The 13498-nt window shown below is 38.4% G+C and overlaps 1 protein-coding gene across 1 annotated transcript in view; it reads right to left on the bottom strand.

Moving 5' to 3' along the window:
- Positions 1–13498, bottom strand: part of GANC (glucosidase alpha, neutral C) — a 59149-nt gene that overhangs the window by 25034 nt on the left and 20617 nt on the right. The window contains exons 8-12 of the mRNA XM_021009299.2: positions 13093–13159; positions 10009–10105; positions 8190–8370; positions 7291–7444; positions 3432–3669 (exon numbers count right to left, since the gene is read on the bottom strand). Coding sequence (XP_020864958.1) covers positions 3432–3669; positions 7291–7444; positions 8190–8370; positions 10009–10105; positions 13093–13159 — 737 coding nt within the window. The remainder of the gene's footprint in view (positions 1–3431; positions 3670–7290; positions 7445–8189; positions 8371–10008; positions 10106–13092; positions 13160–13498) is intronic.

Raw genomic sequence — 13498 nt, 5'->3', positions numbered from 1 at the left:
ACCCCTAAATCTATCCATTGCTAAAAACAACAACAAAAAAAGAGTGGTTAAAACTATCCTAGGTTAAGAAACCCTGGTCTGGGGGCTGCTCTTGGATTCTCCTCTAGTACAATAATGTGGCACAGCCCTCTCGTGAATCATTTGGTGACCAATTATTTACACAGCACTTAGCGTATTAAAAGCTAGGACAGGCAGTGGAACAATACAAAAAGGGAGAGTTCCTGTCTTCTTTGAACTTTTGGGGAGATACAATGCACACAAACTAAACAAATTAAGAAATCTTTAAGCAAAAATCAACAAATTCAATTTAACAAATACTTAGCTATTATGTATGAATTAATATATACCATGACCTGATGCAAATCATTTTCTGTATTATTTCCATAAAAACATAACGCTATTTCATAACATAGAGTACAGACTACACTGAGCGAATGCGATATGACTTTTACCTCTTTTTCCTTCTTCACCCCTTTGAAAGTGTCTACTGTGGTCCTTAAGGGATTATGCTTACTCTTTCTTCATGAGAAGTCAGTCTCTTACATAATTTATGGCATTATCCAGAAAAACTCATAAACATATCAATGTTTTGTTAGCCAATTAAACTATTGATTAACAAGGTATGAACTGTTGAAGAAAGCACTAAAAATGCAAATACAAAATAAAAGTGTCATACAGTAGAATGAGTGTTGAGCTTGGACTCAGAAGATCGGGCTTGAGCTCTGATCACTGCACTTTTCATGCTTGTCATCTATCAAGTGGAGGTGATGAGATCTGTACTACCTACACCACAGGGTTGTGGTGACCCTCAAAGGGGATGATGTACGTGTGTATGTGTGTGTGTGTGTGTGTGTGTGTGTGTGTTGTTGTGTCTGACTCTTCATGATCCCATTTGTGTTTTCTAGGCAAAGACACTGGAACGGTTTGCCATTCCCTTCTCCAGCTCATTTGACAGATGAGGAAACTAAAGCAAAAAGAGTTAAGTGACTTGTCAGGTCACAGAGCTAGTAAGTGACTGAGGCTGCATTTGAACTCAGATCTTCCTGACTTTAGCCCCACTGCTCTATCCCTATGCCACCTAGTTGCCCTGTGTATATATGTACACTTATAAATAAAAGACCACAGATTTAGATCTGGAAGGGACTATATTATTACCAGAGTAACAAGAAAGTTGATAAAGGTTGAAGAGGAACACTTAACTTTCTAATATATTTCTCTGTTTTTTTTATAGCAGCTCTTTTTGTGGTGGCAAAGAATTGGAAATTGAAGGGATGCCCATCAATTGGGGAATGGCTGAAGTTGTGGTACATAAATGTAATAGAGTATTATTGCACTATAAGAAACGATGAGCAGGCAGACTTCAGAAAAACCTGGTAAGACTTATATGAACTGATGCTTTGTGAAATGAGCAGAACCAGGAGAACATTTTCATAGTAATAGCCACACTGTGCAATGACTGATTTTGATAGACTTGGCTCTTGTCAGCAATGCAAGGATCTAAGACAACTCCAAAAGACTCAGGATGGAAAAATGCTATCCACATCCAGAGTCTGAATAGAGTCTGAACTATGAAGTCTGAATGCATATGGAAGCATACTATTTACTCTCCTTTTCTTTTGTTATTTTATTTTATTGCTTCATTCTCATGATTCCTCCCACCAGTTCTAATATTTCTTTACATCATGACTAATGGGAAAATATTCTTAATATGAATGTATAAGTAGAGTCTCTATCAGACTGTATGCCATCTTGGGGACAGAGGAGGAGAGGCAGAGGGAGAAAATGTAAAACTTAAACTTGTCATGGAAGTGAATGTTGAAAACTAAAAACAAATAAATTATTAAAAATATATTTATTTCTCTGTTTTTTGAGTGTTGTGTTCTTAAGAACTCTAATTAATGCAAAAAATAATTAAGATTCCAGAGAACCAATGATGAAGCATGTAACCTACCTCTTGACAAAAGAGGTAATGGACTAAAGGCATGGAATAAGACATACATTTTCAGACATGGCTTATATGGGAATCTGCTTTGCTTAATGATTCATATATGTTATAAGGGTTTTTTTTTAATTTCTTTTTTTCCTCCCAGGGGATGAGGTGAAGGAAGGCAGGACTAGTGACAGGGCTACACTAAAAAAGAAGAAAAAGAGAAAGAGGATCTTTGAATTATTTTTATTTCATACATAGAAAGAAGACCAGAAGGAAGCACAGAGAAACAGCACAGCTTTGAAAGTTACATGATGACTTTATGGTACCCTTAAAAGGAAAAGAAAGCACTATATAATAAATTGGTGGTTTCATGGACAACTCTTATTTTTCCTGTTTTACTTTGTATATGGAAACTATCATTTTATTTGGTGTTAGCTAAACAGATTAAGGGGGTCAGTTGTTCACCCATCTCCCTACAGTAAAACTGGTAATGAAGCTTACTTATACATGTCCAGTCTTCCTGAGGATCTCTGTGCTTGCTGTGATCTTTTGGAAACAGCCCCTCTTTCTTTCCAGTTTTTACCCCATGGAGGTTTTTCAGAAGTTATACCTGCCTGACCCTTCATTGTAATCAGATGATCCTTCCTTCATCTGAGAGACAGAAGCCAATTATTTCTAGCTGTCCTTTCCTTCCCAGTCAATGACAGGGCCATGAGTTGGAGTGGTGCAGTGGATAGAGCGTGGGCCTGGAGTCAGGAGGATCTGAGTTCAAATCCAGTCTCAGATACTTACTGTGTGACCTTAGGCAAGTCACTTAACCCTGTTTGTCTCACTTTCCTCATCTATAAAATGAGCTGGAGAAGGAAATGGCAAACCACTCCAATATCTTTGTCAAGAAAACCCGAAATGAGGTCACAAAGAGTTGGACACAACTGAAATAAGTGAATAATAACAACATAATGGAAAAATAACAGTACCTGCCACAAGTCTGATTTGAAGAAGCATTCTGTAAACTATGAAATGTGAGATATTATTATTTGTCTCTCTCTCCTCCCAGTCTATTTTTTTTCCCTATCTCTTCTCTTATTTCCTCTCTCCACTCGTATCTCAATTAGCAGGGCAGCAGTATCTGACTATTCTACCACTCCCCTAGCATCCTTTTTTCAGCTTTCCTTGGCTAGAAGAGGTAGTTGAACTCCACCAGAGAAGCAGTCCTAAAAACAGAGGGGTTAGAATCCCTGACAATCTTAGGGCCTTCTCTGGTGGAAGATAACTTTCTCTTTACCTTTCTATTTTCCCTTCTCCTTTTCTTTATGTTTCTTTCTCTTTGTTACCATATTTTTAATATTTTTTTACAGAGATCTATAACTACTTCCTTCTTTGACAACTTCTGTCTCTCTGTGTATTTCCCCCCCATGATATGTATAGATTTAAAACTCTGTAATTATGTTAAATTAAATTGTGTTGAATTAAAAAAAGGTGTGAAAAAGTGGTTTTGCTTACCTTGCGTTTTTTGCTCTTAATCAGCTCTTGCATCCTCTTAGGATTTGGAAATTTCTTTTTGTCCCATGTGAAGTACCGTTTGCCCTCAGTATGTTCTATATCCAGCCATATGACATCATAAGGAATGTCATGGTCATCAAACCCAGCATCCACAGCCTTGACATCTTGTTCATCATCGTAGTTCCAACGACACTGATGGTATCCCAAGGAGAAGAGAGGAGGCAGGGCTTGGGTGCCTATTATAAAAGAAGATGGGGACCATCAAGTCAAGAAACATAATGATCAACCTCAAAACACATTTACCAACCACCTGTTTGCAAAAGGTGCTATGAGAATGAAAGTCTGACCCTCAACCTTACCTGCTGGCTTTATCTATACAGAGAAAGAAAAGGGTCAATTAGCCCAATTAAAACCTTCATTAGCATTTCCTGTGTCTCTGAAATAATGCAAATCATGGAATTAATCACCTGGAAACCATTTTTCTCCCAGTGCTATGGGGTCTACTGTGAATACTTATTAGCTTCTTACTTGTTTACAACCCAATTTCACTTATGTTAAGAACTAGTTTTTTTTTTCAGATGCCAGATTAATTTGTATGACTCAGTCACTGGTAAGCAACTTTTAAAGGAGTTTTGAATATAAAATTATTTCTAATATATGTAGCCCACATCTCTTTTAAGTTTCCTAGCAAATCTAATTGATGAAACTGTTCACGTTCACACATATATTTTGTATATATTTATGCATATCTCTGCATATATATTTATATCAAACTATACATGCATGTACAGGAGATTGGTATAAGCAGGCTGTAACACACAATAAGGCACAATGATGAAGTTGTCAAGACACTATTAGGAGACACCCTATTTTCCAGAGCTAAGGCCCAGCAAGCAAGATGTGCCCTTAGCTTGGCATAACAACAAGCCCCTGTGCTTGTAAGAACCAAGTGAACCAAATCAGGTGCCCTGCTGCTGCTGAGAGCAAAAAGTCCTGGCCACACTAACCCTGGTTTTGCATCCCGCTGAACAACCACAAGGTCCAATGACCCTAACAACTTGGAGACTGTTCACTCAAGACCCAAGAACACCTGTGTTGCTGTCCAGCCGTTTGTGATTTTCATGCTTAAATACCCTACCTCTGCCACAAGCGGGTGAGCCCTGCTTCTTAGGAAGGACTTTGCTTGCAAGTGGTTTCCCTCACTTGAAATTAAACTTCTGTTTGATTCCTGACCCTCCTGTCTCTAGCCTTCCCTGTCTGGCTCTGGCCATCCACAGGTTAGAGGCCAGTTCGATCCGGTTGACAAAGTACAATAATTGATGTCATCAAAGAAATGTATGACTGAAAAAGCACATGGATGGGTCATTTGTTGAGAACAAGAAATAATTGATGAGTGGTCCACATGCTCCAGTAAGGAAGTCTAGCAACACGCTGGGTAGGACAGCCTTGGCAAACTTTATGGGAGGCTATGAACAAGAGTCATACAAGATAGGCAAGCATGGATGGCTTGTGATCTGTATCACTGAAGTCAATGGCCATATCAGTGAGATTACAAATTCATCTGAGAATTTGAGCATATAGACATAATATATGCATACCTTATGCAATTGTGTACAATTGTAGATACATATGTATATATATATATACACATATGTATATTTGCCTTCTATGTATAATTATATATTGTTATCAATTATATATCACTATAATGCATAATTATATATAAATGATATTTTAATATATTCACCACACATATGTGCAGTTAATTGCCTTTTAATTTCCAGATGAAATCTCTTCAGAATTGAATGATCTAAACTTGAAGTTATTTAAGAAAGGCAATGGTAGATGTTGAATGAGGGCTTTTATTGGTATTCGAAGAGGCATCCTGCTGCTAAGGGATCAGTAAGAATTGAGACTAGGGTGTTTTAGAGAAGCATTTCTTAAACTGTGGGTCATGACCCCATATGGGGTTGCAAAAAATTTGACAACAGTAAAAGGTTTCTGAATGTGCAATGACCAAAAATTAATTAAAAATCAAATGCATAATGCATTTGAGGTGTTTCTGGCAGCACATGTGTGGAAAAAACTTAAGAAGCTCTGTTTTAGAGTACAAGAGGGTTCAGCCAGCACCTAGTATTAAGCGTAGGGAATTCCCCTGAGACACTGCCCAAAAGGGGCTAGCTGTTGAAAGCAACTACATTGAGTAACATCAGACAGAAGCAGCACTTTTTGCTGGAATACTAAAGAGAGCCAGATACTGGAAGTGGCTTAATGTACCCTAGACTGAACTGATCTATACTTGGAGGGCAAAAAAAAAAATGTATATTGACAGTTTGTAGAGTGAGTGCAAAGGGAAATCTGGTTGAGGCCGGGGTGGGGGTGGGGGTGGGGGGATACAGTGATGGCTGTGTTACCCACAGCATTTGGTCCTGGGTCTCCTCTTGTGATATGTAGGCCTAGTCATACGTGTCCAGGGTCACAGCTTATAGACACCACTATGGTATGGTATAGACCTTAGAATCCACACATAATACACCTTACCATTGGAGAAGTGAAGACGAAAGCTCTGGTCACACCCAGTCTAGGGATGCCTTCCTGAATTATATCAGCTCGACTCATTCCCGATTTTTTACCTCTGCCCAGAAGTGGACACCAGAACTTTGTGCCTCACACAAAGGAGTCCAGAGTATATCATGTTTTAATTTTTTTCCTATGACCTTTGTAAGTGTTCTATTTCTCTTCTAAAAATATCTGACCAAATTAATATTTATTAGATCAAAAAATAGGAAGAGGTCTTAAGACATTTGTTCTAATACCAGTAGATATTACTTACACTCCCTCAAAAATACCAGTATTGAGTTTCATTATCTTCTGCCAATCTAATCCAGATGCTGAGTACAAGATGAGTTCCACACTGACCTGATTCTGCTGGGTAAGTTGCTTATTATCTGGGATTTGATTTACCCTCATTAAAAATGGGAAATAGGGACAGCTAGGTGGTATAGTGGATAGAGCACCGACCCGGAGTCAGAAGGGCATGAGTTTGTATCTGGCCTCAGACACTGACTGGCTCTGTGACCCTAGGCAAGTCACTTAACCCCAATTTCCTCTGAAAACAAAAAAATGATAACAAAAAAGGGGAAATAGGGATATACTGGCTTATTAATGAACCTATTAAACTAATATAGACTAATAATGCAATATTAATCACACATGTTTAAATTTCAATAAGTGTAACATGTGGTACAAAGGTACAATTCAATGAAGATTGTAATAAAAGCAAGTTTGGGATAATGATCATTTAAGAAAACATCAGAGTAAGTCTAGTAGCTAATAGAACATCAAAAATGAGGGGATTTTTAGAGATTAGGGATTAAAGCAGGGCCAGAGGTCCAAGACAATTTTTAACTTAGCCGAATAAGCCCAAGGCCCACTAAAGGAGAGGGAGAATGATAACTCCTTAAAGGGTGGGATTATGTCCTTTATATATTCTGTATGGTAATTTATGGGCAGCTAGGTGGCATAGTGAATAAAGTACAGGGCCTAGAGTCAGGAAGACCTGAATTCAAATCCAGTCTCTGACACATACTAGCTGTGTGACACTGGGCTTAACCCTGTTTGCCTCAGTTTCCTCATCTGTAAAATGAACTGGAGAAGTGGCAAACCACTTCATTATCTTTACCGAGAAAAGCCAAAATGAGTCATGAAGAATAGGACATGACTGAAAAAGACTAAAACAAAAAATGGTAATTCATAAATGTTATATTTGCTAGTAGAAGAGGTAAGGGAGAGGGATTACTGCCCATAACTCCAGGAATGTAAATGAATTGGAGGCCATCACTAATTTACCCAAATACCTGTAAGTACTGAATACTGTTTGAAGACTGCAGCAGGGGTTGGTCCCATTAATAGAAAGACATCAATGATTCCACTCTCTGACATCCAACGTACATCACTTCGAGCCCTGACTTTCTGCTTCGCCAAAACTGAGCCTCTTGGGGACAACTTGTGCTGGAAAAGGAACCAAGTGAAACTCTAAAAACCTTTTCTCAACCATCTTTAAAAAAGCACAAATCAGTCAGGATAGAAATGACCTACCAACCCAAACCCAAGCAACTGTCAGCTTCTTTAGTGGGTACCATGCACATTTTTACGCTATTGTCTAATCTAAGGCTTCTTAACCAGCTGTTTCTGAACTTGTTTTTTAAGTATGTTGATCAGGGTATTTAAATATAATTGTTTTCTTTCGTATCCCATGTATTTTATTTTATGTATTTTAAAACATTATTCCTAGAACGGGTCCATACGCTTCACCAGACTGCCAAAGGGGTCCATGACATAGAGGTTACTCCCCACCCCATTCCTCTTTACCTGCCTTAGTTGAATGTATATGGAGAAGCATTAATAGTTTCCACTACAAAGACAATAGCTGTTACTACAGAGAAATAATTTTGCTTCACTGAACAGCTAGGTGACATAGAAGACAGAGCGCTAGACTTGAGGTCAAGAAGACGAGTACAAATCTAGCCTCAGATACTTACTAGCTGTGTGACTCTGGCCAAGTCATTTAACTGCTCTCAGCCTCAGTTTCCTTTTCTATAAAATGGGGATAACAGCATCTACTTCACAGGGTGGTTGTTGTGAGGATCAAATGGGATAACGCATGGAAAGAGTGTTGCAAACCTTAAAATGCTAGCTATTATCACAATGGATATTACTCAGCAAACCTCAAAGGGAGTCATTATCCAAAACTTACTTGTACCGTAGGTTGTGTGTTGATTTCCACCAGCGTGTCTGAGGCATTCAGCCAGAAAATTCCCACAGTTCTGTCTAGTTTGTGTGCTAGGAGATAGGGTATAGAACCATAAATACCCAATTTGTCATGTAACTTATACCCACAGACATCCAGGTTGTAAAGTCGGTAAGCCTCAGCATCACTGAAATGAACAAACACAGTCACAGATTTATTATTAATGAATGTAATGTCCTCAGCTCCCACCCATGTTACTTGCATTTTAAGGCCTAACTCAAAACCCACTTTCTTTATGTGAGCCCACTCTGATTACTACCAGTACAAGGGATCTCTTCCTCTAAATTCCAAGAGCATTTACTACTTATAACACTGTTTTGGCACTTCTCATTACTGTCCTGTCTTAGAAGTTACCTTCTCTCTCTCTCATTATATTATATTGATTTTAAGTATATGATATATTCTATATACACACACACATACAAACATGCATACACATACATACACACACATACATATATATATATACACACACACACACATATACATACACACACATATACATGGAGACAGAAGGAGAAGGAGGGAGGGAGGGGGAGAAAAAGTAACTTAAAGGACAAAGCAGTAGTGAGAAGTGCCAAATCAGTTTTATAAATAGTAAATACTCTAGGCATTAAATACATACACATACATATATACTAAGGTGCATATATATATATATATATATATATATATATATATACATATACATACACACACGTTATACATACACACATACACACACATATATACACATTATTTGTGTATATATATGTCTCTGTATATATGTTGCACATACATATGTGTGTATATGTATGTATATATATGTATGTATGTTTTAACTTGTAACTAGATCATAAATTCCCCAAGAGCAGAGACAGTATTGAACAATTCTTTGCATACGTTATGGCACTTGCCACTTGGCACAGTAGCCTGCCAATAGTAGGTGAATAACAAATTTTTACCTAGTAGTACTAGTAGCTTTACAGTTTAAAAATATCCCAACTGACCTTAAAGTAAATCTCTGAAGGGAACCTCATTTAACAAATGAGAAAACAGAGGCTCCCAGAAATTAAATGGCTTGCCCAAGGTCACACAGCTAGTAGGTGGCAGAATCAGAGCTTGACCTTAGTTTTTCTGACTCCAAATCTAGTCTTTGTTTTCATCATACAACAGCTGTTGATTAGCGAATGATTACCCACAGGCAAAAGAAGATAAATGACCCCCCTGCCAGGTATATGAAGTTCTGAGAGCAAAAGGACCCTGGTACAAGGATCTGAGTGGGTCAAAGGAGTCTTGTTTGGGAGAACGGCATGGCTCATTAGTACCACTAAGATTTCTAATGTCAGCATCACAATATACCAAATAAACCCTATCTCCTGGGCTCGATAGCCTGTCAGACTCTATTTCTACACAGATACCTGGTTAATTGTCTAGTTACCATAAAAGCTCTGTTATCTCTATCATCTATTTACCAACGTTGTTAATTTGGAGTAATCATACCTTTAGTCTCCCTTCTGACTTGTTCTTAGACTAAGTCCCCTGTCCTGACAGCATGTTTTACTTTAGAAGGCCATTCAAGGGAGTCAGATGACAGAGGTTAATTTTCAGTATTGATTTAAATGTCCCTCTGGCATAAATGGATGAGGGAGAGGGATGGTGGAGTTGGAGGTACAAAGGCTGTATTTATGTTAGCACTGGTTCAGAAATCTTAACTAAGTCCTGGTCTTGAGAATTCTTCCCCAAACCAGAGGTTCCTCCTGATGAACTCTTGCTTTCACTTTACCCAGTGTTTTTGAGCTGATGGGTCTCTGCATGCTGGGGTATCCCGTAGAGGTGCTGGAAACCATGCAAGGAGAAGTCAAGTCCAATAGAGCTGGGGCCTGGAGAAACAAAAGCCTGAATGAGTTGTTCCTCCAAACAGCACATTTTAAAACCGAGGCACAGTAAGCTGGACCAGGGAAATGATAAGCACAGGGACAACAACAACGTGAAACTGAGTGTTGTGTAATTATGATGAACAAGTCTGGCCCTACAGATGAGAAGATGCACCTCCTTCACTTCTTTATGGAGGCAAAGGGCTACGGATGTGGAACGATGATGTCTAGACGTGGCTGTCTTTTGGTTAGCTTTGCTGAATTGTTTTTTTCTCCTCTTTTTTTTTTGGTTACATTACAAACAATGACTCTCTAGGTAGAGGAGAGGGGAAACTGTATTTGGAAATGCAAGTGATGTAAAAAACAAAATATCTTCATAACAATTAAGCAGATCCACAGTTGTCAATGACCAGAGGTCCAGGATAGAGTAACCTCGTGTTATTTAATAACAAGCTCAAGCACAGCTTGATGATGCAGTGGATACAATGTGGGCCTAGAGTCAGGAAAACTCCTCTTCAAGAGTTCAAAACCGGCCTCAGACACGTATAGCTGTGTGACCTCGGACGTGTCATTTAATCCTGTTTGCCTCTGTTTCCTTATCTGCAAAATGAGCTGGAGAAGGAAATGGTAAACCACTCCAGTATTTTTGCCAAGAAAACCCCAATGGGTCTTGAAGGGTCAGACATGACTGAAAAACGACTAAAATCAAGTACACTAGTTTAGAAACCAGAAGACTTGACTCCTAGTCATAAACTGGTCATTCATTCTTTCATTAAACCCTTACTGAACACCTACTATGGAGCAAAAAAGGTAAATGAGTAAGACATGGTCCTGGTCACTAATTAGCTGTATGATGTTAACCAATAATCCTTTAAGAAATAAACTTTTTCCCTTTGACCCAGCAACAGCACTTCTAAGGCTGTGTCCCAAAGAGATCATAAAAATGGAAAAAGGATCCACGTGTACAAAAATATGTACAGCAGCTCTTTCTGTGGTAGCAAAGAATTAGAAATTGAGAGGATGCCCATCAATTGGGGAATGGCTGAATAAATTGTGGTATATGAATGTAATAGAATACTATTGTGCTATGAGAAATGATGAGCAGGCAGACTACAGAAAAACCCGGAAAGATTTGTATGGTCTGATGCTGAGTGAAATGAACAGAACCAGGAGAACGTTGTACACAGTAATAGCCATGTTGCGCGGTGACTAATATTAATGCACTTAGCCCTTCTCAGCAATGCAGGGATCTAAGACGCCTCCAAAGGTCTCATGATAGAGAATGCTATCCACATTCAAAGAAGGAACCATGGAGTTTGAATACAGATTGAAGCATACTATTTGCTATTTTTTCTTCTGTTTTGTTTTGTTTCCTCTTTCTGGTAGTTCCTCCCATTGGTTCTAATTCTTCCTTACAACATGAATAATGTGAAAATATGTTTAACAGGAATGCATATGTAGAGCCTATATCAGCTTGTGTGCCATCTTGGGGAGGGAGGTGGGGAAAGAGGGGGAGAAAAATTAAAAACTCAAAAGCTTATGGAAGCGATTGTTGATAAATCAAAATAATAAAAAAAGAAATAAACTTTTTGTTTTGATTCTTTTGGATAGAAATATTTTAAAAATACATTATATATCCTCTTGTCTTAGTGACCTGGGCATAATGACTACATTTAGTATGACATCAGAGCAATCATTATAATCAGTTATTGTTGGGGCTGGCCTAGATGAAATTTGCAGCTGTTATTTAGTTGTTTTTCAATCATGTCTGACTCTTTGTGACCACATTTGGAGTTTTCTTGGCAAAGATACTGGAGTGGTTTGCCATTTCCTTCTCCAGCTCATTTTACAGATAAGGAAACTAAGGCAAACAAGGTTAAGTGACTTCCCAGGGTTAAGGAACCACCATTTTAGAGTACCTGGAAGGCCTTCCTGACCTCCCCTCAATAATCCTTTCATCTTACTGTTGATGCCTAAAATCCCCTAGGCTAAAGCAGATAAATGACCATCTTGGCAGGCATAAGAAGTACTAAGTACACAGGGTTCTGAGTGGGTCAAAGCAGTCTTGTTGGGTAGGGAGAGTAGACTATCCTTCTATAATTGGTACACAGGAATTCACAGGTGAGGAAACTCCCTCTCCTAACTCATTCAAGGCTTTAATACAATACAAGGCTGTGCTGCTCTGGATAAAGATGCACTGGGATTGGGGATAATGTGTGGACCCCAGAGTAAATCCTGGAATTGGCTTTTTTTTTTGGTGAGGCAATCGGGGTTAAGTGACTTGCCCAGGGTCACACAGTTAGTGTCAAGTGTTTGGTCTGAGGCCGGATTTGAACTCAGGTCCTTCTGAATCCAGGACTAGTGCCATGACTGACCCAGCAGAACTGAATTTTTCAGGGGTGCATTAGAGGTATACCAAGCTTCTAAGTCAACCATCCTACAAAATTAGAGATAAAATACATTCCCAGATACTCTCTCTCTCTCTGCTCTGATTTCCTACAGCACTGTGTTTCCCACTGATTCTGGTACTCACTGACATGCTATCTTAAAGCGTTCACCAATGTCTACAAATATGTCTTGACTTTCATATAAGACTGGGAGCTCCTAGAGGGCAAGGGCTGAGGTTCATAGTTCTAAATCTCCCATTAAGTCTGGCATAGTTCTAGGATCATGGACAGTGCTTAATAAATGCCTATCAAATGGGACTGTTTAGAGGCAGGAGATCAAAATCTGAGTGGTTGTTTTGAAGAAAGCCTCTTTTCCGTTTGCCCATATTGGTAGCTTAATAACAAAAATGATGAATTCAGCATTTATTTAATTTTTAATGTGAATAATTCACTGAACACACTGTCAATTAATGTCAGGATTCCTTATCTGATTTATGAACAAACCTACCAATGACAAATAAACAAGACTGAAGAAGCTAAGCAGCTTGAGAGACACTGAGCTATACTGTAAAGACAATCTTAACACTATGTCAATCTTGGTTTTACCATTGGCTTTGATATCCACAAATTTGCCAAATTTCTCTTTCCAAAGACCCAGATCATCTTGACTTTCCTGTACAAATAAAAGTAAAGAAATCAATGTTATAAATTATAACAATTATTGTGATTATTATAGCATACTTTAGGTTTCAGGAGAATTTGGCTGAGAAAACAAGCTTATCTTTAAGGAAGTTGATTAGTCAAAGACCTCAACATATAATCAAATCAAGCAAGCGATCTACACAGTGGCAGTGGTATATAATTTGTAGCATATATTCAAGAATATATATGATCCATTATATCTAAACAGTGAACAAATTTTCAACCATGAGCCATCTAGGAACCATAGCTGATATGCTGAATATTACATGAGCCAAATATATGAAAATGCTTTGAAAGACACGAAGTACTT

This window comes from Phascolarctos cinereus, unplaced genomic scaffold, assembly GCF_003287225.1.
Source record: "Phascolarctos cinereus isolate Bilbo 61053 unplaced genomic scaffold, phaCin_HiC Scaffold_3;HRSCAF=262, whole genome shotgun sequence".
Taxonomy (NCBI): Eukaryota; Metazoa; Chordata; class Mammalia; order Diprotodontia; family Phascolarctidae; genus Phascolarctos; species Phascolarctos cinereus.
The sequence above is the reverse complement of the archived record's forward strand: the minus strand, read 5'-3'. Positions and strand labels throughout refer to the sequence as shown.